Source organism: Ptychodera flava, chromosome 17, assembly GCF_041260155.1.
Source record: "Ptychodera flava strain L36383 chromosome 17, AS_Pfla_20210202, whole genome shotgun sequence".
Classification (NCBI taxonomy): Eukaryota; Metazoa; Hemichordata; class Enteropneusta; family Ptychoderidae; genus Ptychodera; species Ptychodera flava.
Window position 1 is genome coordinate 14225544 of NC_091944.1, and position 26167 is coordinate 14251710.

Sequence of the window (26167 nt, forward strand, 5' to 3'; positions counted from 1 at the left end):
CGAATACGAATACGAATACGAAAATGATGTTTGTTTAAAAAATCTTTCCTCCAAAGACTACTACTGGCCCACAGGCGCTTATAGCTTGGTAGTCTGCTAAATAGATCGATTTTCGGCTCGATCTATCGATCCCGTGGTCAGTATGCCCGCCACTGTAACCTAGTGTGTATTTTGGTTACAATGGCGCGCATATCGACTACGGGATCGATAGATCGAACCGAAAATCGATCTATTCAACAGACTACCCAGCTAAGGAGTGCCTGTGTACTGGCCGTTGTTTTTAAAATCTCTCCTCTAATTATAGCAACGATATCTTTCAATCTAGGGCCTAAAAAGATTGGATCTTTTTCAACTTACATTCTCAAATATTGAAGTATCGATATATTGTCATATAAAAGCACTTTAAGTTCTGTAAAGACAAAACTTTTATATAATACGTACGAAATTTGGACTAAAAATAAAACATTTTGTCAGTGACTCCAATACGAATACGAATACGAATACGAAAACGAATACGAAAACGAATACGAAAATAACTTCAGCATTGCTTGGCCAATCGTATCAAAGGATTCGTTGCTGATCATGAATCGGAGGTAACGTTGAGGTCGCCCTATTCAGAGTGCAACATCAGGTGCATCGGGTGCAACATGCAACATTATGTTTGAGCGAGTTGAAGTTGGCGACTCGACGATCCCCTGAGTCTACACTTATAAGCGTCAACCGTCATGACGCATGCACTGTTCCGATCTATTTTTACCCCTTTTCTGCGAGAGTAGGAAGCCATAAGATAACATCTCTTAGGTTTGTATTTTTTAAAGCATATTATCTCCTTTCCAATCCAAGGGCAATGGTTGGCACATAATATATTGCATGGCTGTTTCATCATATCACAGAAAGAGTTGCAGTATAAATGGCATGTGTACCAAAGTGACAGAAATACACTCACTACGACTTTTCAGATGGCCCAGGTATCAAGACAGAAGGAGAGGTCATGTGACGACAGTACTGCTAGCTCATTCTGTGGTTTTCGTTTTTGTTCAATTTCAAATTGTTGATGCTCGTTAGGGTGCGCTACACTGCAGCAATCACAATTTGTCGTCTACGACTGCAATGCTGAAGTTATTTTCGTATTCGTTTTCGTATTCGTTTTCGTATTCGTATTCGTATTCGTATTGGAGTCACTGACAAAATTTTTTATTTTTAGTCCAAATTTCGTACGTATTACATAAAAGTTCTGTCTTTACAGAAGTTAAAGTGCTTTTTATATGACAATATATCAATACTTCAATATTTGAGAATGTAAGTTGAAAAAGATCCAATCTTTTTAGGCCCTAGATTGAAAGATATCGTTGCTATCATTAGAGGAGAGATTTTAAAAACAAACGGCAAGTACACAGGCACTTCTTAGCTGGGTAGTCTGTTGAATAGATCGATTTTTAGCTCGATCTATCGATCCCGTAGTCGATATGCGCGCCATTGTAACCAAAATAATCACTAGGTTACAGTGGCGGGCATACTGACCACGGGATCGATAGATCGAGCCGAAAATCGATCTATTTAGCAGACTACCAAGCTATTAGCGCCTGTGGGCCAGTAGTAGTCTTTGGAGGAAAGATTTTTTAAACAAACATCATTTTCGTATTCGTATTCGTATTCGTTTTCGTATTAACTTCTATCACAACAACCAACTTCAACATTCTGTTGACATCATTAGTATCGATAATGGAAATTTAGCTGACCCCCCAATTTGACGAGTTGTAAACTTAAAAGGTAATTTTCTTGTTTTAAACTGATATCTCCGAGAAAGTGATAAAGACAGTGAATGCAGGGCTCAACGTTATCGCATGCCCCTAATTCGAAATTTTAGGGGCAAACCTTGGACCTTGAAAATATTAGAGGCTTTTGTAGTGTCACGAAAACCTTAAAAAATTATATATATATGACATGCTATATTTAGACTGCTGTCGCAAAGAAAATATCATCTCATATGATGCGGGAAAGCGTCATAAAAGAAAACGAGATGAATAAATGGTATCATAGGCCTATGTCCCGATCGGTACATTTGTTTCCCTAATAAAGACTAAATTAATGTGTGAGCTGTTGTCAGAGTCTTTATTTGAGTACGGCCCATCTCTTTTTCTTTCCTTGCGTTTGCGTCAACTGTCATTGCCAGAACTAGCTGTGATATCGCAGTGGTACTTGTAGAACGCGCTCGGGTCATTGGGGTCATCGCCACAGTCCCTGTGGCGATGACCCCAATGACCCGAGCGCGTTCGATATTTACCCCACAAGTACCGCTGCGATATCACAGCTATGCCAGAACATGTTGATCAACTTGTGTTATGATAAGATACACCAGAATGCATGGAAATTAATTTGTATCACGAAATATCGAGAAATACCTGTATTCTATGATAAATAGGCTTCAGCTAGTCTAGTAGCTGTCGCAACTGGCTCGATCGGTTTCTGTCATTTGTTACTGTGCGATACAGTTTTAGTGTTAAACAGTTTGCCCCGCTCTACAACTCTGTTCTGCAGGTCACTCCAAAAACTTTCAGCAGTACTATTTTGGGGGACCAATTAAGCCGCTAGCCGTAGACAGCTACTTTTTTCAACAAAAACTCTGAATAGAAATGCAACAACTATCAACTTTCGATTGATATTTGTAGGCAAGAGAACAAAACTCAAACGTATATGCGCATTGAATCCTAGCTGTGATATCGCAGCGTGTATGGGACTCGCTCGGGTCATTGAGGTCATCGCCACAGTCCCATCCATGGTCTGTTCTACATAATTGCAGTCGCTACCCGGCAGATGTGCCATGATATTTCAACAAAGTTGCTTGCTATTTAGATCTAGCTGAAAACAAAAACCTTTATGAAACAGGCTAATCCAGTCCAAGCTTGATGAAATCGATGCTTTGATCTGCTTTCCAAAGGACGATTTCCGGAAATGGTCTAGCCGGTCACATGCCACTAACGCAAATATTCATTACGCACGTGAATGCATAAAACATGTTGCAGTACTGGTTGCTTGTTTTCCCTTGTCAGCTACATTTTGATGACATTTTATGCTGGGATTATGATTGGTTCAATTGAAATGATGTGACAGCACTAAAACTGCTTCTGATACTTGATTGGATTGTAGTAAATTTATCATTAAATTCATGGGATATTTTGACAGATCATTCAAGATAACATCAGCAGACACATTGGCAGCGCTGTGCAGTGGAGAGAACGCGCTCAAACCTTTGAGTAACTCCGCTCAACGGCTATGCTTATTCAATGCGTATTTTGGGGTCGCGGCCTTTCGGGACAATGCTCCGTGAACACTGAGCGAATACATGTTGTATTTGATCACGTATACGGTATGGAGAAATGTCTTGAAAAAAATTCAGTCGCAATCTCATAAAATTTGGTCGCCTATGCGACTGAAAATGGTCGCTACTTTGAGCCCTGATTGAATGTAATACATAAATTATCGGTCGGTCCGGTTTTATGTTATTATTGCTCACATCTTTACTCTGAAAGATAAACTACCTATTGTGATTGATTTCTGTTACTTTCTCCCCTGTAGCAGCACGTACAACTTTGTCGTAACTTGCAATTTTGTAATTTTTGCCTTACCGCACTCCCTGAGTTTTGTAAAGTATTGTATTGTATGGTTATTATAATTTATTTCAGGTCTACGTAGAGTCATATCAAAATCAAGTAAAATACTTGAAATACAAATTGTAAATGGATATGATTATTCTAAAGTGAGTTCAAAAGGATGACCGGATATAACAATTTTCACATTTTTTTATTTAGATGGTTGTCCTGGACAAGTCTCCCGATCATCATAGCTTTCAACAGTCACCCGTTTTGCAGCGCCTCACAAAAATCTGCCCTCCCCGCAAAACAATGGTACAGTCCAGGGCAGCTCCTTTGCATCCGCTCTCACGAGTCCCGTTACTTGGCACTGACCACCTGATTCGGGGTGCATCCAGCTGCCCGGTCAAGAGATATTGGCAAGCGAAGATGCTGCCTTACCAGATCCCAACCGATTTTAAGTATTTTTTTTCAAATAAAATGAGGTGAACAAAATTCTTTAAAGTCTACAAATGCAAATTTATGTAAATTTAACCAAATTGGGCAGATGAAATTACGAATCAAATTATCACAATATTTAAACCTCAGTAAATATCGTATATTGCACGTTTCATACCTGAAACCTGGACTAAAAATAACATTTTCTGTCAGTGACTCCAATACGAATACGAATACGAATACGAAAACGAATACGAAAACGAATACGAAAATAACTTCAGCATCGTATTGGCCAAGCAACCCGGCAAAAGAGCCACTTATGTAGACGGAATATTATTCGACGACATTAAAGGAATCGAGCATTTATTTTGCTGGTTATTTCACATCATCATTATATTATGACTGGACAAATTAGATTATTGTCAATAATTTACAAACTACTTCATCTTCTCTCAGTAGGTATTTTCTGATAGAGAGATAGTGATCGTGATGTGAGTGCAATTTCTGTTGTTGCCCTTTCTTACGTATTCGGTTAAGTTAGAGGGTCCTTTTGTGACGTCACATCTTCAGCATAACGCCATATTTGATCTTGCGACGTGCGACAAGGGTACGTTGGTAAAATCGTTGTCGTTTTCCTTATACGAGAAAACACCACCGTTGGTGGTTCAATTTTGTCGCCAAGATGAACATGGCAGCAACGGGCGCCAACAGCATTCCGCTGGGCAAACCAAACCCTGCAATATCAGGTGGCAGAATGTCGAGCGAATCTATGCTGAATGCAGCTCGGGAAGCGGCAGCCAGGATAGCGGAAAAAAGACGGGTCGGCAATGCTGCATTGAATGATCAAGATGGCGGCAGTAAGTAAAAATGTTTTGTTTCATGAATTCAGACCACGTCCTACCGTTTGTGCGACTGGAAAACGAATGTGTCAAAAATGAACGCAAGCTGTCGGAGCTCTCCTGGAGATTTTAGATAATTAGTGATCCTGAAGTCGCTTCATGTGCAGTTAGTGTTATGAAGGAAGCCATATTTTTCAGTCGACACGCTTTTCTGTGCACGCTTTACCCCGGATGATACCAGTCTACCCACTGGGCATAATATATTTGAGTAAACATAAATTTTCAAGCAAAAAAAAATCAATGTTATTGATTCTGCGAGTTTGATAGCAAAAGAATGAACTTGAAAAGTGTGGGAAAACATCGGGGAACGCTTTTTTGTTTTACTACTGTGCAGATAAGAGAAAGCGGAGAAGCAGATGGGAACAGCCAACTGAGAGCAAGCCTCCAGTACCAACAGTTTTGCCTCCAAATCTTACACCTGATCAAGAAAAGCAATTTCTATGTAAGTTTTCTGATCAAAGAATTTTTCATCGACGTTATTGTCTTCACATATTTAATTTGGTTCTATGTTGCTGTTGTTTTTGTCGAAGTTTGTTCGTCTCATTCACAAGAAAAATAAAATTAAACAATTTTTTCATAGGTCTTTTTGGGAAAACATGGGAAAGTGTTTCTGTCTTCTCCATACTCCCAGAGAACAACCAATCATTTGTGTAATTTTTTCTGAGACCCAAAGATTAAGTGTCTCGCATATGTCATATGATATGAACTATGTTTTGAGCATTGTCAGCATGGTCCTCAGTTATTCATCATTGGAAGTGCTGCAGAAAGTCTTCCCAAACTATTGAGTTGAAAAATAATGTAGCTATCACAAGCAGGTGCTTTCGTAGCTTACTGTCAATGTTATGATATTTTGCTTTCTCAAGCACAGTCACGAACATAATTTCAGGCAGTCCTGACATCTGCCAAGGTGAACCAATCCTCCTTCCCATCTCGCAATATCCAATCATGGGAGGGAGGTTTGGGGTGTTGTAATAATTATTCGTATTCAACGGAACAATGATGCAGTCTGATTTTGTACCAAATGCAGAACAAAATCTGAACTTGGTTTTAAAATACCAAAACACAGTGTAGTGATGTCTAGTGATCATGAAATTGACCATTCTTCTACAAAGTATAATGTAACAGATGTGTTTTACCATTTGACAATGAAAGTTAAACCCATGATTTACAACCCAAGTGTGAGTAAAATGTGGTGGTCAAGAACATTTCTTATAAACTTGGGCCATTGACCACTGAGCACAAATATTCATTAGATAATGAGTTTCATTCAAAGATGTGGCCCTGGTATAATTCATATTTCCCAACAGTTTTCAACATTTAGCAAACAAACGTAGCTGCCGTTTCCACAATAGAAATTGTATATAAATGTCATATTTTGATTCTTGAAAGTGACTGATGTTTATTTTGTGACTAGACTGTACAATGTTCCCTCTAAGTATACGAGGCAGGTGTGCCAATACCAATTACTATAGAAACAAAATGTTTGTGTAGGGAGGGATTAAGTTCATTTGTCATGTATATATGCAAATCAAACTATTGTCTCTAAATACCTTGTGTGTGCAGGGCAGATATTTAAACAAGTATGTTTTCTACAGCTACAGTGGATTTTGTAAGCTAACTTTATTATGAAAAATGCCTGTCAAGAGGGCAAACAATCAGCCAATATTTTTGAAAAACTTCGTACATTTCCATATATTTTACAAAGGTTTGAAAGCAGGGCGATGCCATGTACTAAAATTTGAATTGTCTGCATTTCTTATTGAGATATTCTTAGAGGTGACATTTTTCAATTTTCATACTTGAAAATATTTTTAAACTGTTGTTTTCTCCTCATCTTAACCCCTTCTGTTACAGTGCACTTGCAAATAGAGGAACTGAGTCGACGGCTCCGTACAGGTGACCTTGGTATTCCACCTAACCCAGAGGATAGGTTTGTCTAACCAACCTGTTTTGCCTTTTTTTCCCCTTTGTTTTTACATTGTTTGCTAACTGTAATTATTCCTAGCAGTCTAGGTGGTACATGTACCTAGAACTGATGGGTCTAAGCACATGATAATCTCTCATTTGTGTCTTACCATTTCTGTTTTATCAAGGGTGCCAGATATATAATTTAGGATAAATCGCGCCTGAAGTCTGTTTTTTCCCCCCCTGAATTTTACTGATGGAGAAAGTCAAGTAGTTTTGAAGAATTTTTGGATAGATCAAAATAAAACCAGGCTGATATAAGAAAAGCAAGATACTTCAGCATTGTCACTCCTCGCTGTAACCATTTTCCCCCCACCTCACCAGTCTTGTAACCTATTTTGGTTTTCAGGAGGTGCATCCACAGTGTTCTGTATAATAACATAAACTTTTATTTTACCTCCTAACATTTCTACTTGACAGCCGAGGTCTGAAAAACAGAGTTTTATTTCACTAAATTTGGCAGAAATTATGAATCTTTTGAAATCTGATCATGAAATTTTGGTGTAGCAACCAAAACAACGTTTAACCCAACAATTATAACAAGTGTGTAAAAGCTGTTCTGATTTACCATTACTTTCATATAATGACCATTTGAAATTGCAGGTCTCCACTTGATAATCAGAATAAACATAAAATTTTACTTGACAGTGAAGTGCTCATGTCTTTAGACTGAATAACAAATTCCAACCAATTCTCTCTTGTAGCAATAAGGCTTGGCTGGTTTGTGCATGCACCACTGAAGCAAACTTCATCCGACCTTTCCAAAATTTTTCTTTCGAACCTCTTTTTATATGTCCCAATGTGTGTGGAAAGTTTCAGTAGCTGTTACTTTTTCAACACTCTTCAGTATGTTTGTCAAATTTGACCAATGTAGTGTTGTTCTTAAAGGGCCAGTAGCCTTAACTTTTGATGATTTTCACTGCTTCTGGTTTTAATATCAACCACAGTTTCTTGTTCTGCGCTCAAAAGCATGTCCAGAAACCTTGTATTCAGCTTGTCAACCCAGTCTGTACATGTGTAGATTGTCGTGTTATCGTTGACAAGTGAATTCTGGTTTGGACCAGAATTCAAATGTAAACAGTAACATTACATTTAACATTGACATAGGCTGTCTGGACAGGCTAAATCGTATTATGTTAACATCCTTTTTGGAGTAGAACAAGAGTGTGGAATTGGTATGCAGAACAAAAATGGTGAAAAAATTGTCAAAAGTTACAGCTACAGGCTCTTTAACCCATGGAGGTGTATTGAATCAACCCATCCCAAAGATGTCCATTATATCAATGTACTCTGCCAATAAGGATACGAGGTTGTCACTGTGCAAACAATTTATAGCATTCACTATAAACAAAATTGACTCTTTCACCCAAATAGTTGTTGTTATATGATTCAAACTGAGATTCAAAGCGTGGGGGATAAAACCAAGTGATGAGGTGAAAGAGGTGAATATAGGTATCATGTTCTTATCGGCCATATGGGCAATGGTGATTCAACATGCTTCAGGGAGAACAATAATAATGAACACTACTGGTGCATGACAAAAGTATTGACACCCTTGGCAAAGTTACAGTTGCAAAAGCTTTTGAAATCAGGGGATTTGCCTCATGAACAAGGTGAAAAAATACTTTTTAGACTGTTGAAATTTCACATTCTAGTTGGAATTGGGATGTCACGTTGTGTATATCTACCCAACAGTGCCTGCTGCATGAATCTCCTATAGCAAATAGAGAAAATGAAAATCTCTGCGATGGCATTGTGAAACTGTTCAGAATAATCAAATACTGCATCCCTGTTGTTTATGAAGTCAAGCAAAAGAGGTTAAACATTATATACATGTTGTAAATGTACCTCAAAGGTTAGCCCATAGACTCTCGAGAAAAACGGGACAGGCAACTCCGATAGAGAACAAAGGGTCTATGGGATTAGCAGCGTCTGATCTATCTTGGAATAATTAAGAGGTGTTAATGGGTCGGGGAAGGAATGAAGCTGGGCCCGATCGATTGCACAACGTCCGGTTCATAGACACGTGCATGCGGGTATACGGTAATAATGTTTTCGGATTACAAGTTATTCCGGATTACCCGCAAGTCCATTTTTAGAAATAAAAGTGTTACAACTATTTTGAGAAGAATTCGTCAAAATGGTTTAAAGTACTTTTTACATATTGATAGCGAGATTCGATGCAACTAGAAGTCTGTAGGGAGTCAGTATGTTGCTGTAAAGTGACAAAGTTTCGAATAGAAATCCGAAACACATACCGCTGCAGTTCCAGACTTAACAGCAGTTGACATCACATAGTTGTTTACATTCCGCAATCGTCCGTGTATCTCCGAATTTTCCCTCGTTTTTGCAGTTTTTTAACCGTCGGAATATTTTCTGTGCGAGGAGTACTCCATGATTCGGTAAAGTATGTATGTTATCTACTGAAATGTTGTTGTTTGAAAACTGTGAACGGCCAAATTTACCAGGACATCGTTCAGCTTTGTGTAAATGCATGTCTACCTTACCGCTTCTGACTCCATCAACCGATGGATAGTCCCGATTTATCGCGAAGTTTCTCCTGACAGCGAAAGTCAGTGTTACAAATGTATTTTTTAGTACTTTACGGATGTAACATGTGTAGCTTATCCGAATTTTGGTGTTTCTTTAGGCTAAAACAGTACCAAAATGTTAGAGGTCGTTTTTGAGCTCCGATGGAGTAGTCATTTTTTTGTGTTCCGTGATTTTCGTCAAATGTTCCGTGACAGACGAAATAAAGGTCAGATTTTCGTTTCGCAGGACTGGGGAAGTGTAAACCTGTCTAACTTGTAAATGTTTGTTGTTATCGGAGATTTTTATGGTAGGGAATGTAAACTTATATTGTCGATATCTAGCAAGAGTTTTCTGTAGCGTCTATGGCTAAATGTACACTGTTTTTATCGTCTGGTTTTTTTCCCGTTGGCTTCGGCTTGAATCCAAAATGTGATCTTTATCGTTACCAGAACATTCACCATGACTAGTATCAAAAAACCCTCAAAATTCTCTGTGTCATTACTCGGAACGTGCCATGCAAGAGCAAAGTGTACATATTCAGAACGTCAGTTTGATCGTTAATGAAATTCAGTGTTAATTACGAAGTATTGTTGTCGGGGACCGCTCGGCAAATAAACTTTAATGTATTCAAAGATAGATCGCACAAAGAAACCTCAGCAGTTGCCTGTCCCGTTTTTCTCGAGAGTCTATGGTTAGCCTGCATTCATGAATTTTTGCTTCTCCCTTTTCTGCAAAAAACAAAGTAATTGCTTTGGCAATATCTCCAATATGTTTCTCTCGTTTTATTGTCTATGCTTAATCTTGCAAATTTGAACAAAACTGAACATGTTTCAGTATAAATCAAGATTAGCTGAATTAATAGAAACTGTTTTCTGTAAAATTTCCAAGTTCAACCCAATACGAGTTGTAGGCAAGTTAAGTGGACATGTGTAAAATGTGAGATTTCGACAGTCAACTTGTTCTCAAAATACCCCAAACCTTTCAGAGTGGTCGGATAAAGTATGTTTCAAAGAGTAAGTCATTGAAGTTGTGCTATTGTTTGCATAGGCTAAGTCTCTTCACCAGTGCAATAGTGTTTCAATATCTGCAACACATTGTCATGGTTTCATCATATATATAATACTTTTCATAACTGTCGTTTCCAGATTTCTCGCAAAATAGTCCTGTTAAAAAATCAATTTCTTTCCATCTAGCTTTTTATCGTGAGGGCATAGGCACCTTTTCACCCCCTTTGTGATCTAACAGCTTGTGTGTTGGTCCCATGGCGTTTATTGTTTGTGTTCCAAGCTATCAATGTCCACATATCTATCTTGCACTTCTCTCTGCTGCCTAGCCTAAGCAGTAGGCTTTCTTTGTAAGTCCTGAACCGCCTTATCACCAGCCATATATGATTTACTGACCCGTGTCTGTTGACACGACCGCCCACACATCTGGTTGTGCGTGGCATGCACAGTCATATACAACAGATGGCTTACTCACAACCCAGAGTCAACAGGTTTTGTAATGTGTAATATCTTAATGCCATACCATTGCCTGCCTTTAAGGGAACTTACAAGCTGGGTCTTCATTTTAAGTGATAGTATACTCGTGCTGCTGTTTATACCAACTTTCAGATCCACGTTGCACATCAAAAAGTAACCCTGGAAGGTACAAAGTACTCTCTACATCAAATAAATATTGGCAAAAGACTTTGATTGATGGTGGGACATGCTTTTGGATGTCAGACATGTGTACACTATGCTATTAAATCTCCAAAATGCTTTGCTCTATGTCTGAAGGGATCTTCCTCTAACAAGTAGAATTATGTATTCTCTGTATCTCTGTACTGACCCTATTTGTTAGCAATGATGTGCCTGTATACCATCATTTTTTTGGCAGCCTTTGTGCAGCAAAATTTTACTTCATACGTCTGTGTGTATTACAATCAACGCTTGTTAGTGACATTTTGCCCAAAGAGTTGTTGTACGCGTACAACACTCAAAACTGGTACTATTTCGAGTTAAATATCAATTGTTAGTGAACAGGGAGTCTTAATAAGCCGAAATAACCTTTTACTTACAAATATATTGCATGACAGTGTAACCAATGAAAACTGGAATTCATTTTGACTGTGGAACAATTGGAAAATTAAGTTCATAAATTAACATTGAAATACTGGTGTTCCTATTTGTATTTAGGTCAGATTTTATTTGTACCACTGTCACTCTCTGTTACCATGTGTGCATAAAGCACAGCAGAAGCCTGAGCTTGTTGTATATAGTAGAGGTTTATACTTTCTTCGAATTCATCAAATATCATCAGTAATAGCAGATACACAGAGGCCAGCCAAACCATGATGTTGGCTTGCAAGAATTGCAATTGCCAATTGTTTATAATTTCCACAGTGAGAGAAACTCCCAGGCATGTGGCAAATGCTGACACATTTCTAAGCCCAGATTGCCATCAACTTCACAGCAGGAACTTGCTTCAACTTTTTAACCCCCTCTTAAAACATAACTGTGTTCAGGCATTTTGAACTGGGTCGTTGGAAGATGATCAAAGAAAAGCCAGTGCCTAGACTAGATGCCATTTCAGTAGCAGTGGTAGCGTTGCAGTTTCCTCCATTACATTGGAAACCCTCCGTCCGCCACAAAACTAAGCAATCATTCACCCTGCATGAATTTCATTTGTGGAATTCCCTTTTCACGACCTCCATTCACATTATAATAACCCAACAAGTCTTTTAATTTTGGTACTCTCTGTATTTTCTCTAGTGGTGGGAGTGTTTGCTAACAAATCAATGTATACTGTCAACGACAACTTTTTTCGTTTTTTTTTTTCACCAAAGTCCATTCATGTGTACAACTGATCTCATTCTCTGTCTCAGTTTTTTTTCCGCTTACAACGCAGCATGCTATAATTGTGCATAATTTAAGGAGTTTGCACAATAACTGATTATCCTGTAACTTCTAACATTTTCAGTCCCTCTAGTTAAAAGTTGAAAGTGTGTGCGCGTGCAAGTCGGTGTGTCGAGGAGTTTTGTCCGATTATGCTCCATACTGTTTTCTATGAATCTGCTTAGTGCATTTTCTTTTAGGTTGTAAAAATAAGCCATCAGGAAACCTGTTCTCTGCCATGACAAAGTAATTTACGAGAAATGTTTTGAAATTTTCTGTAGTAATAGTGTTTATAGTGGAATTGTAAAAAAGGAAGACTATTCATTTTACATTCAAAGACTTTTGTAAGATAAATATTTTCAATGATAGACATAGGTATGTTTGAATTTCAGTCTTTTCGACTTTTCAAAGTCACTGTCAATAGTAATTTACAGTGCTTTGCACAGGTCATTTCAACTTTGGTAGGAACTGTTCATGATCTTGATAACAAAATCATCTCAGGCGACCATTCAACACTTCAGATGCCAGAAACCTTACTGAGATGTTGTGCACAAAATATGATGATGTCACTAACATTTGTCATATACATCAGCTCGTAACCTTCTCACCTCTATAGTTTGGTCCAACTCGATTGTTTTCTATGGCGAGTGAGGACCTGTACACAGGGAAATGGGGGTGAGGAGATTGGTGCTGATGCTGTGTGGCAACTCTGTAAAGTTTGGTGAAGTGTGTGGTCTCTGAATATTTTGATATGTCATGCCAGAAGTTACCAAGTCTTGAAATGGCTTGTCCTTTTTCACTGCAACCCTTAAGTGGCAAAGACAGGTTCCTTGGCGCTAATACAATGACAGGTCTGGTCATGTAAAGTGAAGTACAAAAAGATAACTCAGCATGTTTGGTTTTTTTTTGCCATGATCAGGTCTCCCTCACCGGAGCCAATCTATAACAGTGAAGGCAAGCGGCTGAACACACGGGAGTACCGGACTAGAAAGAAGATTGAAGAAGAGAGACACAAGCTAATTCAAGAAGCTCTTCAGTTGAACACAGAGTACAAGCCACCAGCTGACTACAAGTAAGCCAATAACGTACCTTTTATATTCCATGCTCAGTGACTTGAAAAAGGCAGTCTCATTCATTTAGCAGTATTAACCAGTAATTGATTGTCATGACAAACATGTGGTATGATCTTCCAAAATATAGTGTGTGGTGCATTCATCTTAACCTAAAATGCATCCAAATATTACTTGATACTAAGGACAAAATTGCAATCATGATATTCCAACAAACTTTTGCCATCATGTTTTCAGTAGAAGCTTGTGATGTAGGCTGTTAGTGCGTAATGTTTATGGCCTTCATCACAATAGTCGTATTCAGAATGTACTATTTTTTCTGAATATTGTGCGAAACTCCTTAAAATCTTGCATCAACTTTTGTTGAATGTACATGATCTTGTGAATGTATTTACCGGATTTTTCTGAGAGTACGCCCAGGGCCGTTAAACAGAAAATGGCTACATTGTCTGCTTCACACCTGTAGCTAAATAACGGCCCAGGGCCGTAATTCGGTAAAAATTTACCGCCAATTAACTAAAAAATAAAGGAGTTATTTTATCACTGTTGATCACAAAACCAAAAATAAATGACGGTAGAACGCTGCAAAACATCCACTCATTTTTTTCTCGAGAGTTTTGTTTTCTTTTTCGTCATTGTGCGCTACAAATTCTAACAGATCCATCTCCAACAAAAAGGACACAATGTTGCAATTTCTGATGCATCATACAATAACATAAACTGACACTCATGCACTCATTCACGCACGCATAAAACTAAACTGACCCCAAGATACGATCAAGATTTCTTTTATTTGTATATCAACACAAATTGCAATAATAATTATACACATCTCTTGGAAAATAAAATCACACATGGAAAAATAAATTACGAGTCAGGTAAAAATAACGCATGGATAATCAACGCACAACCGTGACAACACAAGGTCCCATTTAGCTGTGGGTCCATAGCTGTGGTGTTTTCAGACGGGATTCATGCCTTTTACGGGCTGGTTTTGACATTTACGATTTTTAACCCCGCCACCACAGCTATGGGATATTCCATAGACTAGCGTCCATGTTCCGCCGCAATCACCCTTTGCGGAAGTTTGCTCGACGATATTTCGAAATATTTTCCATCCAAATTACAAATTGCCAACACTCATCGACAGCTTGGTTATTAGGGACTAACTAGACCAGAAGTCCGCTTAAATTAACTGAAATGTCGCCTTTTTTCTAAGTTTGCCCGACATGACTACACGGAGACCGCCATTTTGCTAGCGTAAAACTGTTGGTCGAGGATCCCTGCAGTACGTCACTACAGTGACGTAGCGGTGACCTCTCAACTTCTAAACACAAACTGAGAGATTCTTCGTGTGATATCGATGACCATCGTTCGTCTTATGGACATTCCCAGTCTCACAAAACTGAAACCAAACTTTTACTTGGGGGTGGGGGAAAGTTCAGTCCTAGGATCTATGATTATTCGTGGCGCGCGGATGCTGGCCGTAATCTCTTGGTTCGTGTTCAGAAGTTGAGAGGTCACCGCCTACGTCACTGTAGTGACGTACTGCAGGGTTGGCTGGTACCCGCCTCAGTGACAAGCACAGAGAGGCGTCTTCGTGCTGCGTCTAGCTAGTCACGTGAGACGCAGTGATCAGCGAAACTGCAGGGATCCTCGACCACAGTCCCTTTGGTGGAGGGACTGTGCCTCGACCAACAGATTTACGCTAGATTTTACTTGCCAATAACAAAAAGGAAAAACCTTTTTAAATTTTTATATAGACATTTTTTTAATATATGCCTCCATGGTTGTGTCGAACGCATTCAAATTTAAGCGAAGAAAATCATCGATCAGATTTTGACATGTGCACGTGTTCTGAGGTTGACCTAGTTTTAGTCCTGCGTACGATGCTGTGTGTTCCGCTACAGCTAATATGGTGAGCGGGGCTATTAGCTGTAGCGGAACACACAGCATCGTACGCAGGGCTAACCTAGTTTGTATAAGTGTGACAAGTTAATCAAAGTAGTCGAACTTGTGAAAATAGATACAGTGTTTCACATTCGTTGCACGCAAAGAGGTCAATAATCGTAAACAATTGTGGATCATACCATTTCTACTAGGCATTACTACTACTGTTACGTTTGTGAATGCACAAATTTACGCGAAGAAAATCATCAGATTTTTGTATCAAAGCGAAAAAAACGTGAAAAGTAATGATGTACATTAAATAAAAAATAATGAAACAGAGTTATTTTTTATGATAGTCATTTTATTTATTTCATGATCCCCATCGTGCAGAATGGAAAATTCCTGGCTCCTGCTTCATCTGTCAATCATTGTCGGCATTGTGTGGCAAACTCTAACGTTGACTTTGCGTTCTTCTGGATCATTCCACCTGCATTTTAGTAGCATAAATAGGGGGATACGGACATATATCGCCGAAGTAATTATCTTAGAAGTGTAACTTATTTTATTTTGTAAGCTATATAAAACTTTTTGACCTTTGCGTAGGTAATTTTTTTCAAGGGTAGTCAAGTTGAAATGCCGTAGACAAAGGTTGAGATGAAATTTAAATTCTTAATAACGGCCCACCCCCCAAATAACCGCCCATGGGCGGTTTTTCGAGTGGGCGTACTCTCAGAAAAATCCGGTACCACATTTTGATGTCATTTTGCATCAGCCTCATCCATCCAGACCTGCCCGTCCCTACATTCCCATTCTGAATCAAGACTTAGAGTGTTTTATAAATAAATGCAAGAAAATGTGTTAAATACACTAGGTACTTGCATGGCAAAAGTGAATATATGCAGCAGACTGAAAATACACTATTTTCTGTTTTCCTGTAAAAAACAGGCCTCCAGTTCAGAGAGTCAGTGACAGAGTAATGATTCCTCAAGATAAACACCCTGACATCAACTTTGTTGGACTTTTGATAGGACCAAGGTAAGTCAGTTTTGCAAGTTTTGTAAGTCAGTGTTATATAAAGTTACTGCAGAGTTGTGAAAGGCTCGCTGTGTAGAGATATATGACCTCAACAAACTCTTGGTGGGCAAAAAATGTCAGCTGTGTCATCTTCAACTTTCGCTTTCCAATTTTTCACACTGTCTGTTGACTAATGATAGCAGATCCGGTTATCAGATTGTGAAGGGTGATTTACTTATAACGCTTACCGGGAAGAGTTTTGAGTAATTACTGTTTGTTACTTCTGAATAATAAGACAACAAGCAAAAAAGAATATGGTGAGAAAACAATGCATGACACATATGGGTGTTTATGGTAGATCGCGCCTAAGGGACAAATATTCTCACTCTCAAACTTTTACAATGGCATTTTGGTCTATCACTCCTTGGGGCTCATTTTGAAGCATATTGAATAAATTAAGTTTTTGCCAGTTTATTTTTGTGAAAACAAAAATTAACTTCCGCCATAGAGTTAACACAGGGATATCAGCTGTTTAGAAATTTAAATGTCTGTAATTGTTTCTCCTGTTCCAAATTTTCCATGGTAACCCCAGATTTTTAATTATAATTTCACAATGAAATGGTTTAAATTTTGCTATGGACAATTTGAGCGAGGTTTAAGTCTTTCAAATTCGAGGCGTGAAATACCTCAAGTGTATTTTGAAACAACCTTTCGTTTGCTTATTCTTTTTTCAGAGGAAACACCTTGAAAAAAATGGAGAAGGAGACGTCGGCAAAGATCATGATTCGTGGCAAGGGATCTGTGAAAGAAGGCAAAGTAGGACGCAAAGACGGCCAACCACTTCCCGGAGAAGATGAACCACTGCATGCACTGGTCACCGCAAATAATGCAGAGAGTGTAAAGAAAGCTGTGGACCAGGTAGGCTAGGGAACGCCACAATGAATTGCAACTGTATTGTGATTATCACTTCCCCTTTTCTCATATTTGGTGAACTCTTTCTGTGTGGTTTCTGTGTATTTTATTTCCCTTCGGCTAACAATCACAGACACAGTATCATATGCTTTTGTCCTATATTTTCACCTCTCACGTTGAATGAAACTCCTGCAGATATACTTTTTGAAAATTTATAGCGATTGTTTGTATCTGTAATCAGTGTAACATAAAAGTAACCCACTCTGTTCCAGTTAAAAATATATTTTGCACACTCATGAAATATCAATCAAGTTTTACGCAAACTGTTTTTGGTCAGGGTATAGTTCAAAAATTACATATCAGTCACAAAAGAAATTCATTTCTTCTTGTAAGAGCACAAAACATTTAGAAAATGTGGTTGATGAAATTGACTACTGCACATCTGATTTATTAGTAAAACATATATCTTAACACAAAACCACCGTTACTATGAGGGGGATACTAGTTAAGAACACTTGTTTACTTTGCACCAAATATACTCACTTTGAATGTTTTGTCATAGCTTAATGTTTGCCGTAAAATAGAAACGTACAATTGTTTATGTCATTGACTGTGATTTTATTTTGTGTTTTTGAACCACAGAGCATGTAAGTTGACAGTGTACTTTGTGATTTTCTTTTCTCCCCTCAATGTTTTGCTTTTAGTTCATGGTCGCCGTACATGTTTTCAAGTAAACTCCCTGTTCAATTTGCTGTTGAGATTGCTGTATTAAAAGAACAAGAAACGATTCATTTAAAATCCCAAAGCTTTAAAAAAACCTGCAAGACATATTCCTCTAAATTTTCAGCAAGGAAGTTGTTCAGAGGTGATAATTTCAAAGTCAGGACAGAAATATTACCATATATTGTTTTGATGTAAAAATTGAAATATGAAGTGTTGATCTTTGTGACAGACATTTCAGCCTGACAAAATCTTCATTATGTTTTCTCAGATCATCCTAACCAGCTCTACTGTGACAGAATAATACAATTTCAAGTTTGTTGTCATAATTACACAAAGTGCCATTTCTATTGTACTAATTCTTCTGTTCATCAACAAATTTGATTTTTCCTGATGTAACATTGACAGCATGCGGTGTCGTGTGTACTAATCCTATTTTGTGAAAGTTTCCTACCAAAACCATGTGCGCAATGCACAACGACTGTCCCGTCAGACGAGTACACTGCTGTTGTTGTACTAATTCTAGCTTTTCCATTGACCCATACTCACATCCGTATTTTGTTTCTTTTATAGCAGTTTTCCTAGCCAGGTCTGTCTGTGCAAATTAAAAGCAGTGTGTTCGCAACGCACAAACTCACAATCACCGGTAGTTAGCAGACTCGACGTACACACAGTTTAATCTCAAAAGAGGTCAGAAAAAAATTCTGTGAGGGCACTTGTGTCTGAAACTGGAGTGCATCGTGTCAGTAATCCAAGCCATTATCACATCAACTGCAGATCCATCATAGCATATTGCAAGCTCATCTTTATTTGCTGTTCATAGCGCACCGATATTGCAATCGTCCAGTTTTTGTACTAATTTTATTTTACCTTTTCAGCAAGCTATTTTGTACTTATCTGTATTTTTTATTTCTATCTAGCTCAGTGTAGAACCACAGTTTTGCATTTTGTCTCCAAAGCCGCCTAGACTACCATAGCGATACCTGTCACTCCGCTCCTTATCCCCCCCACTCCCTCACCTCAGCTCCCTGTATGGAATGCAGTTTTCTCTTTTCACAGCCTTTTACTAAAATACATCTGAGTTTCTGAGTTCGGTGTTCTGGGTAGTTCCCTCGTGGGAGGATTCTTACCTTGGTGTTATTGGTGTGGTACTTCAGAGTTTAACTGTTTCTGCAGAAAAACTTGGACTGCTGTTCTCTTCATGAGTGAGCAGTTTTCGTCAATTTGACCTGGTCTTACGATTAACAGGCAAACACAACTCTAACAATCAATTTCAAATTAAATTATGAAATTGAAGCTCTCACTCTGTGTATGTGCATTCTTGAAGAGAGGTTAGACTTTTCAAATGACAAAGCAAAAATTTACTATCAGTGATTTGAAAAACATGTTTCGTCAACTGTTACAATATCCCAGCCATTGCATGTTTAAGATTGGCTCAGTGTGTTGAAGAGTATATGGTCTGTAAAGTTATTATATATGAATGCGAAAAACGATGGAGAGATTTTTGGTTTTCTTATGTCAATACCCATTGTCATTCCTGGGCTGTTTCAAATAGATAAATGTCGGACTATTAGTTGATATCAACCAAACCCCAGGCTTAAATGACTCCAAGGGAGACGCAATCCCAGAATGTACAGTCCCTTCCCCAAACGAAGGCCCTACTCACTACATGTGCCAGATCACATATCTATATCTCTCTTAGATAAACGAGATCATCAGGCAGGGGATTGACACACCAGAGGGACAGAATGACCTGAAGCGTATGCAGCTGCGCGAGCTAGCAGCACTCAATGGTACTTTACGTGATGCGGAAGCCGTAAGGTATTTGTGGACGTACTTATACTCTTCTTTTTCTCCACCCCTTTTTCTCCCCTCGTGCTGTCTTGTGTATGTGTTTGTAGATCAATGAAATAATCAAACAGGGAATCGAGACACCTGAAGGCCAGAACGATCTGCGTCGCATGCAACTACGGGAGCTTGCCAAACTGAACGGCACCCTACGAGAGGATGACACTATAAGGTTCATTTGGTTTTTATTTCTTTGGTGTGCACTTTATTATTTTAAGGCAGACTCTTTATGTTGCCAGCATTTTACATATATGGTGTGTGTTGAAGTCCTTTCGGTGCCGTACAGGGAAAGACGCGGATGTTGAAATCGCCAAGGCTGTGTGGCAGTAGGAAGTTTGGATGGCCAGGAGTGCTACTAACAAAACTGCTCAAAACTGACTGCTTTTTTCCATTAATATTTCATATGTTCCAGTGATAGACTACCAACTTACAACTATACTGAAACCTTCAAACAATCAGGAGAAATATGCTCATCATTATTCATGAACAGTATTTAAAAACATTGCCTTTCAAATTATAACTTTCAAAAATCTTCACTGCGCTGTTCCTAACCATTTCAGTCCAGCTGAGCTATGCCTAGTGAAAATGTAATGAGAAAAGTGGTGATTTTAGTACGCAATTTTATGGAGTACTGAAATTTCAGATACACTTGTGTGAGGCAATAAGCAAAGTCTCTGTAGGGTCTGCCTCATGATGACATTTCCAAGTATGTCAAATGTACAGATGAGTTGCTAGATTCATTATATGTATATTATCTTTGGCATGAGAAATTACAATGTAAACGCCTTGGAATTGTATTCCACACATGTATAGATCTTTTTCGTATCATGGCATCTACTAAAATCTTCCTAGAAATCAAAAGAGCAGGAACCACCAACATATTCTAGGATTTTGTGAAAAAATATGGTTCAGTAACCAGTAACTGTAAAAATTGCAAGCTGAAACCTTGAGATCTGTTTCTTGAGTATCGGCATGAAGAGCTAATTGAGCATCGGCGTGAAGAGCTATCTTTCTTTTGATTGTTAGATGAAATTATTCAGAAAAATATTACTAACATATTATAGCACCGAAAGGACATGAGACAAAGGTGTAGAAAGTTTTAGTGCATTTGTTTGGACTTCAACCTATCCCACCTCTTTTCCATGTGTAATGGAGTGGTCCGTAAAGTGGATCATTCCATTCTTCATGTAACTAGGATGGGTAGGTTGAAGACTGCATGCCTCCCACCCAACCCTAATCCATCCCATAATACTTTATGGATTTGTTATGCATGGCCTCTTACCAATGTTTGCCAAAAACTACCATGTTTATTAATGGTACCGTATTTTTGTGTAATCTCGTCTTTTTTGGCATGCAGTGGAAAAAAACTGCCTACTTTCTTAGCATAACAAAAATCTGGGGATGAAAATCTTAAATTTGGGAGCGCTGTATCTCATATATATCATACGATAATGTAAATCGCACGTAGGATTCATTGGGGAAAAGGTCCAAATACCGGTACAGTAGATAGATGCCAAGAAAAGCAATTTTAAAAATATCACCGTAAACATGGATTTTACATCTTTGTGTGTAAGTCATTGTGAATGACATTTGTGTAACGTTAGAACTTGCCAACTGTTCAAGTTTACTGTCAAAGCACATGGAAAGATTCAGTAGAAAGGTGAACTTAGTTGGCTTTTTACATCTCATTAAACAATGCTAGTATGTCAAGGTAAGTATGACGCAGTGAAACGTGTGTATTATTGACACCGTTTTGGTTTGGTAAGGGAACATTGTATATTTGAACTTGCCTTCACAGAACATGGTTGATCTTTGTTCAGACAAAAGATCCTGTTTATATTGCTAAAGACACCATGATTATGTCTTTCCTGACAATATCTTGCCTCTTGAGATTGAAATACGTAAAATAGTCTTTGAAATATGACAACTATTCATGCTTAGCAAGTAATGATATCTAAGTGAGCACATCAGCTTGGTGTATCACAGTTAAGAAAGAAATTTGCAACCATGTGCAGACCACTTTGATTAACCACCTAAGAGTAAGACACCCAGTTCCTTGCTCATAGTGTGTAATATATGGCTTACTATCCTAGCCACTTGTGTAGTTACTCTAAGAATATGATTGAGATATTGAAACTGGCTTTTGCACAGTGGTTGAAGTTACAGAAGATTCACATTTTCAGAACAATTGCTTTTGTAATTCTCTGAACAGAATCAGACCAAAAGATAAAATGTATGTGGCATACCTTGTTCAGACTATCTGATTAGCATTGTTTGTATTCCTGATGTCTCATTGAAGTGATTTAAATCGGAAACAAAAATAAATAAATTTAAGAAAACATATCATTATAAACATATAGTTTGATTGCCTTTCTCTTTACAAAAATTTTTAAATTTGTAACACTTCTGTTTCAACAGATGTACCAACTGTGGAGCCAGCAGTCATCGTACATGGCAGTGTACAGAGAGGCAGAACATCACCAACACAGTGCAGTGTTCCCAGTGTGGTGGTGCTGGTCACATTGCTGCTGACTGTAGACAGAAACGGGACAGAGCAGGAGGATTTGGACCTACAAATACAGTTGACAAGGCCAAAATGGACAGCGAGGTCAGATAGTTTTTGTAAAATGTATACATGTTACAACTATTAGAGCACTGCCAGTGAAATTCATTAAATAATCTCCCTGAGATGCATTTGTTGAAGTCCGAGTTCTCTTGTTGTAATTGCTTGAAGTCCTTCAGAAGTCTAGTCTGCAGTTGTTTGTTGTGTGCTTTGCCAGGAATGGTGTGCCATTATTTCATCAGAAAGAATGAAACCAGGGGTGAAACCAGGGGTGTGATAGAGGGCGCTGTATATCAGAGTGGATCGTTCCTTTGTAAATTATCTCATCAAGCCAGACTAACTTGTGTTTCTTTCTTTCCGTTTTCTCACAGTACTTGTCTCTGATGGCAGAGCTAGGGGAAGGCCCGCCGCCACCAGCAGCTCCATCAAACATGTCACACCACCATCCATCATCCGGACCGAGACCTCTGCTCTCAACACCTGTTAGTCATCCTCCTCCATTGGTGAATATTAAACATTTAGTCATGCATGCAATCTGGCACTGTCTCGCCCCGAGGATTCCCCATGGCAGGCAGTGATCTTGGTTGATGGACTGCGCCATTGGGAGCTGGGGTAGGCAGGTGTCAAGTTGGTAGTTGTGTGCTGTGGTATTGTTTCTTTTTTCTCTTTACACCCACTTCACTCCCACTGAAATGCATACAGCAAAATTACATCCCTCACAGGACTCGTGTTTTCTTCTCATTTTACAAACTTTCACCTTACTTACATATAAAGTGATATCCAAGCAGGAAAAGAAGTACAGTACATTTTATGTATTTACATACATATATGCTATCACACCTGTTTCACACTCTGTAGCATCTTTTACAAGGCTATACATTAGTATTTTTCTCACATATACAACTACACTACATGCCCTTTATGTTTAGACAAGTTATATGTCTGTCATCGTTCTTGGTGTTAACAACATTGACTTTGATATGTAGTTAAAGGAGAGACTTTTCCTGATTTTTGCCACAACAGATGAGTCAGAATGCACCACCTCCATGGATGCAAAACAAGCAAGAAAAACAACATCATAACATGATGGACAATAGACCGCCAAGCCTTCTTGGGTCAGGACCAAACCAGCCACCACCTAGTCTAATGTCACAGCATGTTCAACCCCATCACAATATGCCGCCTCCACCCCCTCCGAATGTTTCCAACCAGCCGTGGAATCAACCACCCCCAGCACCCCCATCATCAGCATCAGGTAAGCCAGTTCATATTGGGAGCAGTGTTGCAGCTTTCTCTGTAATTTTTACAGAACAACTCACTTCCTAATCTCTACAATGGACCAACTCTTGAATAAAATGTTGCACTCAAAGTACTGCAGTGTCTTATGAAAAATGGATGCTGAAATGCTATGCTCATAGTGGTACAAACAAATTCATGTGGATCAATACACACACAGAAATACATGTAATTCTATGTTGGTTTCTGCTTTGGGGTTTCGTACTATGGTCCATTCAAATTCAGGATTTAACCCATTGAATTGGAAATGGAGAAATTACTGGGAAGGACATGTAAAATGTGATGGTTGAATAACTATTTTCTCAGCCCTATGACATCCAATCTTTCACTATTTCAATAGTAAACTTAAATTTACATGCTGATAAATGCAACCAAAATCATTCATAAACATTCCCATTATCTCTTTCAGTTCCTCCACCGCCGCCGCCCTCTCTTCTCGCGGCGCCTCCACCACCACCCCCAACAAGTGAACCTCCGCCGCCGCTGCCGACAAGCCAGTCTTGGCAGGGACAGACGAGTAAGTAGTTGAGCACTTTCTGATTGGCTGGAGCTCACTTGTTTTAATAGCACTGCTAACAGCCAGTGGTGTTAGAATATCACCAGCTTCAGTCAGTTTTCAAGATAACAAAGGGTTGCAATTCTAGGATAATCTTTGCATGTAAATTTCTTCTCTCACGCTGGAAAGCAGCAGAAAAAATTGTTTGACCCTTATTCATGAAGCAGAGCTTTATATTGATGGGTTGATCTGGTTCATTGGTTAAATCGTTGGTCACTGTCTATATATTTAAGCAATAATGTCCTCCTTCAGGCCCACAATATGGGCGAAATCAAACTTTTTGCAACATAATGTACATTATGTACATTATGGAGTGCAAAGTTTTCTTGAGTCCATTATGGCCGGGACGGGGTACATTAGTGCTGTTATTTTATAGTTTTTGCCAATGAATATGTAGATGCAGAAAACATTCAGGCCACAATGCTGGATAATTGGATACATTATCAGAAATAAACTGAGGGTATGACACCACAAAATTCACTGGTATTGACAAAGCAATAATATAATTCAGAATATTTAAATTTGGAATAATTCTTCCTTCTAGAGTGAGGCACTGTCCTCTTGTTTATCTCTTTTGAAATCAATCTCCTATCTTAAGGTGGCTGGAAAGGCTAGAGCGTCAGCTATAAACTTCAACAAAACTATTAAAATTTAAAAGTAGTCAACATTCTGTGGAATAAAAAAACCAGACATTTGGAGCCAAAGGCATTGCAGAGTTATAGCCTGTTGAAACTTCTGAAAAACTGACCAGATAAGAAGAAGTTGGGGAGTCCTTTGTGTATTAAATATGGTAGAGGTCCCCTAGCTTTTAAAAAATGTTTGAAAGGGAAAGTCATTTTTTGCTGTTTTTCAGGAAAGTTTGACAAGGCGGTGCTGGCATTCAGAGTGAGTGACTGCTATTGTAAATGCATTTTTAGATTCTTTGAGTGTCAAAGAGGTGTCAAAAGTGAGATTAACCAAAAAGACTGCTCTGTGACTTCAAAAGAGGGGTGCAAATATGGCTTGTTTCAACAGTTTTGACAGAATAACAGTTTTCTTACATAATTTCATGCCAATTTAATCCAACCTTTGAATGAGATATGGACATGGAATTTTTACAGCCTATTAACAAGGTTACAGACAAGATGACTATGGCACAATTTTCCTGTATTTGAAGTACTTTTTGAAAAATCACATTTTGAAATTTGAAAGAATTTTTTAATAATTGTTTGATATGTAAACCCATGTAAAATCATAAAACAAATTTTATTTACAAATCCTGCCGTACATATCTTACAATTAATATTGTCAACATATTTATAACTATTTGGTAATATTTAGTGCTATCCAATTATTATGAAATTCAAATATGTAAAAAAATATGAAAAATTAAATTTTAATATTTACTGGTATTATATTTCAAAATCATGAGTGCAAATATACAATTTTTATATTATTTGGAAAAATTATTAAGTAAGGAGTTATCCTGAAAATTTGAACTAAATATCTCTATTCTAACACTTGAAACTTGACATTAACTCTGAGATAAGAATTGGTGCAAAAATAGCCTTTCCAGCCACCTTAACCGGTTTTCAAAAGTAAAAGTGTTGGCAAAATATGCAAGTAGTTTGGTGGATAATTTCAAGATTGGCACCCCGAGCACCTTGATCTCCAAAACACATGCTTCCAGAACTGTGTGTGAGCTATTGCAATGTCTAACTGGATGTCTTTCCTATTATCTAATTCAGGCAGTGCTCCAACCTTAGCTACAAGCCCTGCTGGGGCACCGCCCCCCTGGTACCAGAATCAAGGTACTCACGAAATGCGCACACACACACAGTGCAGTATTGTAGTGTGGTAGTCTGTGTAGTCGTCATCTGTATAAAATCAATGAACATTAGGGGACGTTGTTCATTGAAGATTTCTTCCTAAAATGTGTTCATGGAAGAGTTGAATAGTAAACAACAAATGTAGGCCAGCAATAATGTTTGTCAATGGCATTAACTTTTTGCAGATTGC

The 26167-nt window shown here is 38.3% G+C and overlaps 1 protein-coding gene across 9 annotated transcripts in view; it reads left to right on the forward strand.

The window, feature by feature from the left end:
* Positions 1 to 4588: 4588 nt before the first annotated feature.
* LOC139115521 (splicing factor 1-like) overlaps positions 4589 to 26167 on the forward strand; it is a 31875-nt gene continuing 10296 nt past the window's right edge. The window contains exons 1-12 of one of the 9 annotated variants that reach the window (XM_070677678.1): positions 4589 to 4885; positions 5262 to 5369; positions 6782 to 6857; positions 13220 to 13372; positions 16206 to 16295; positions 17009 to 17192; positions 19609 to 19727; positions 22173 to 22362; positions 22689 to 22799; positions 23341 to 23572; positions 24023 to 24130; positions 25897 to 25959. In XM_070677678.1, the coding sequence (XP_070533779.1) occupies positions 4711 to 4885; positions 5262 to 5369; positions 6782 to 6857; positions 13220 to 13372; positions 16206 to 16295; positions 17009 to 17192; positions 19609 to 19727; positions 22173 to 22362; positions 22689 to 22799; positions 23341 to 23572; positions 24023 to 24130; positions 25897 to 25959 (1609 nt within the window). In that variant the 5' untranslated portion in view covers positions 4589 to 4710. Of the gene's footprint in view, positions 4886 to 5261; positions 5370 to 6781; positions 6858 to 13219; positions 13373 to 16205; positions 16296 to 17008; positions 17193 to 19608; positions 19728 to 19807; positions 19927 to 22172; positions 22363 to 22688; positions 22821 to 23340; positions 23573 to 24022; positions 24131 to 25896; positions 25960 to 26167 lie in introns of all 9 variants that reach the window. The other 8 variants (XM_070677676.1, XM_070677675.1, XM_070677677.1 and 5 more) reach the window with 8 other exon arrangements.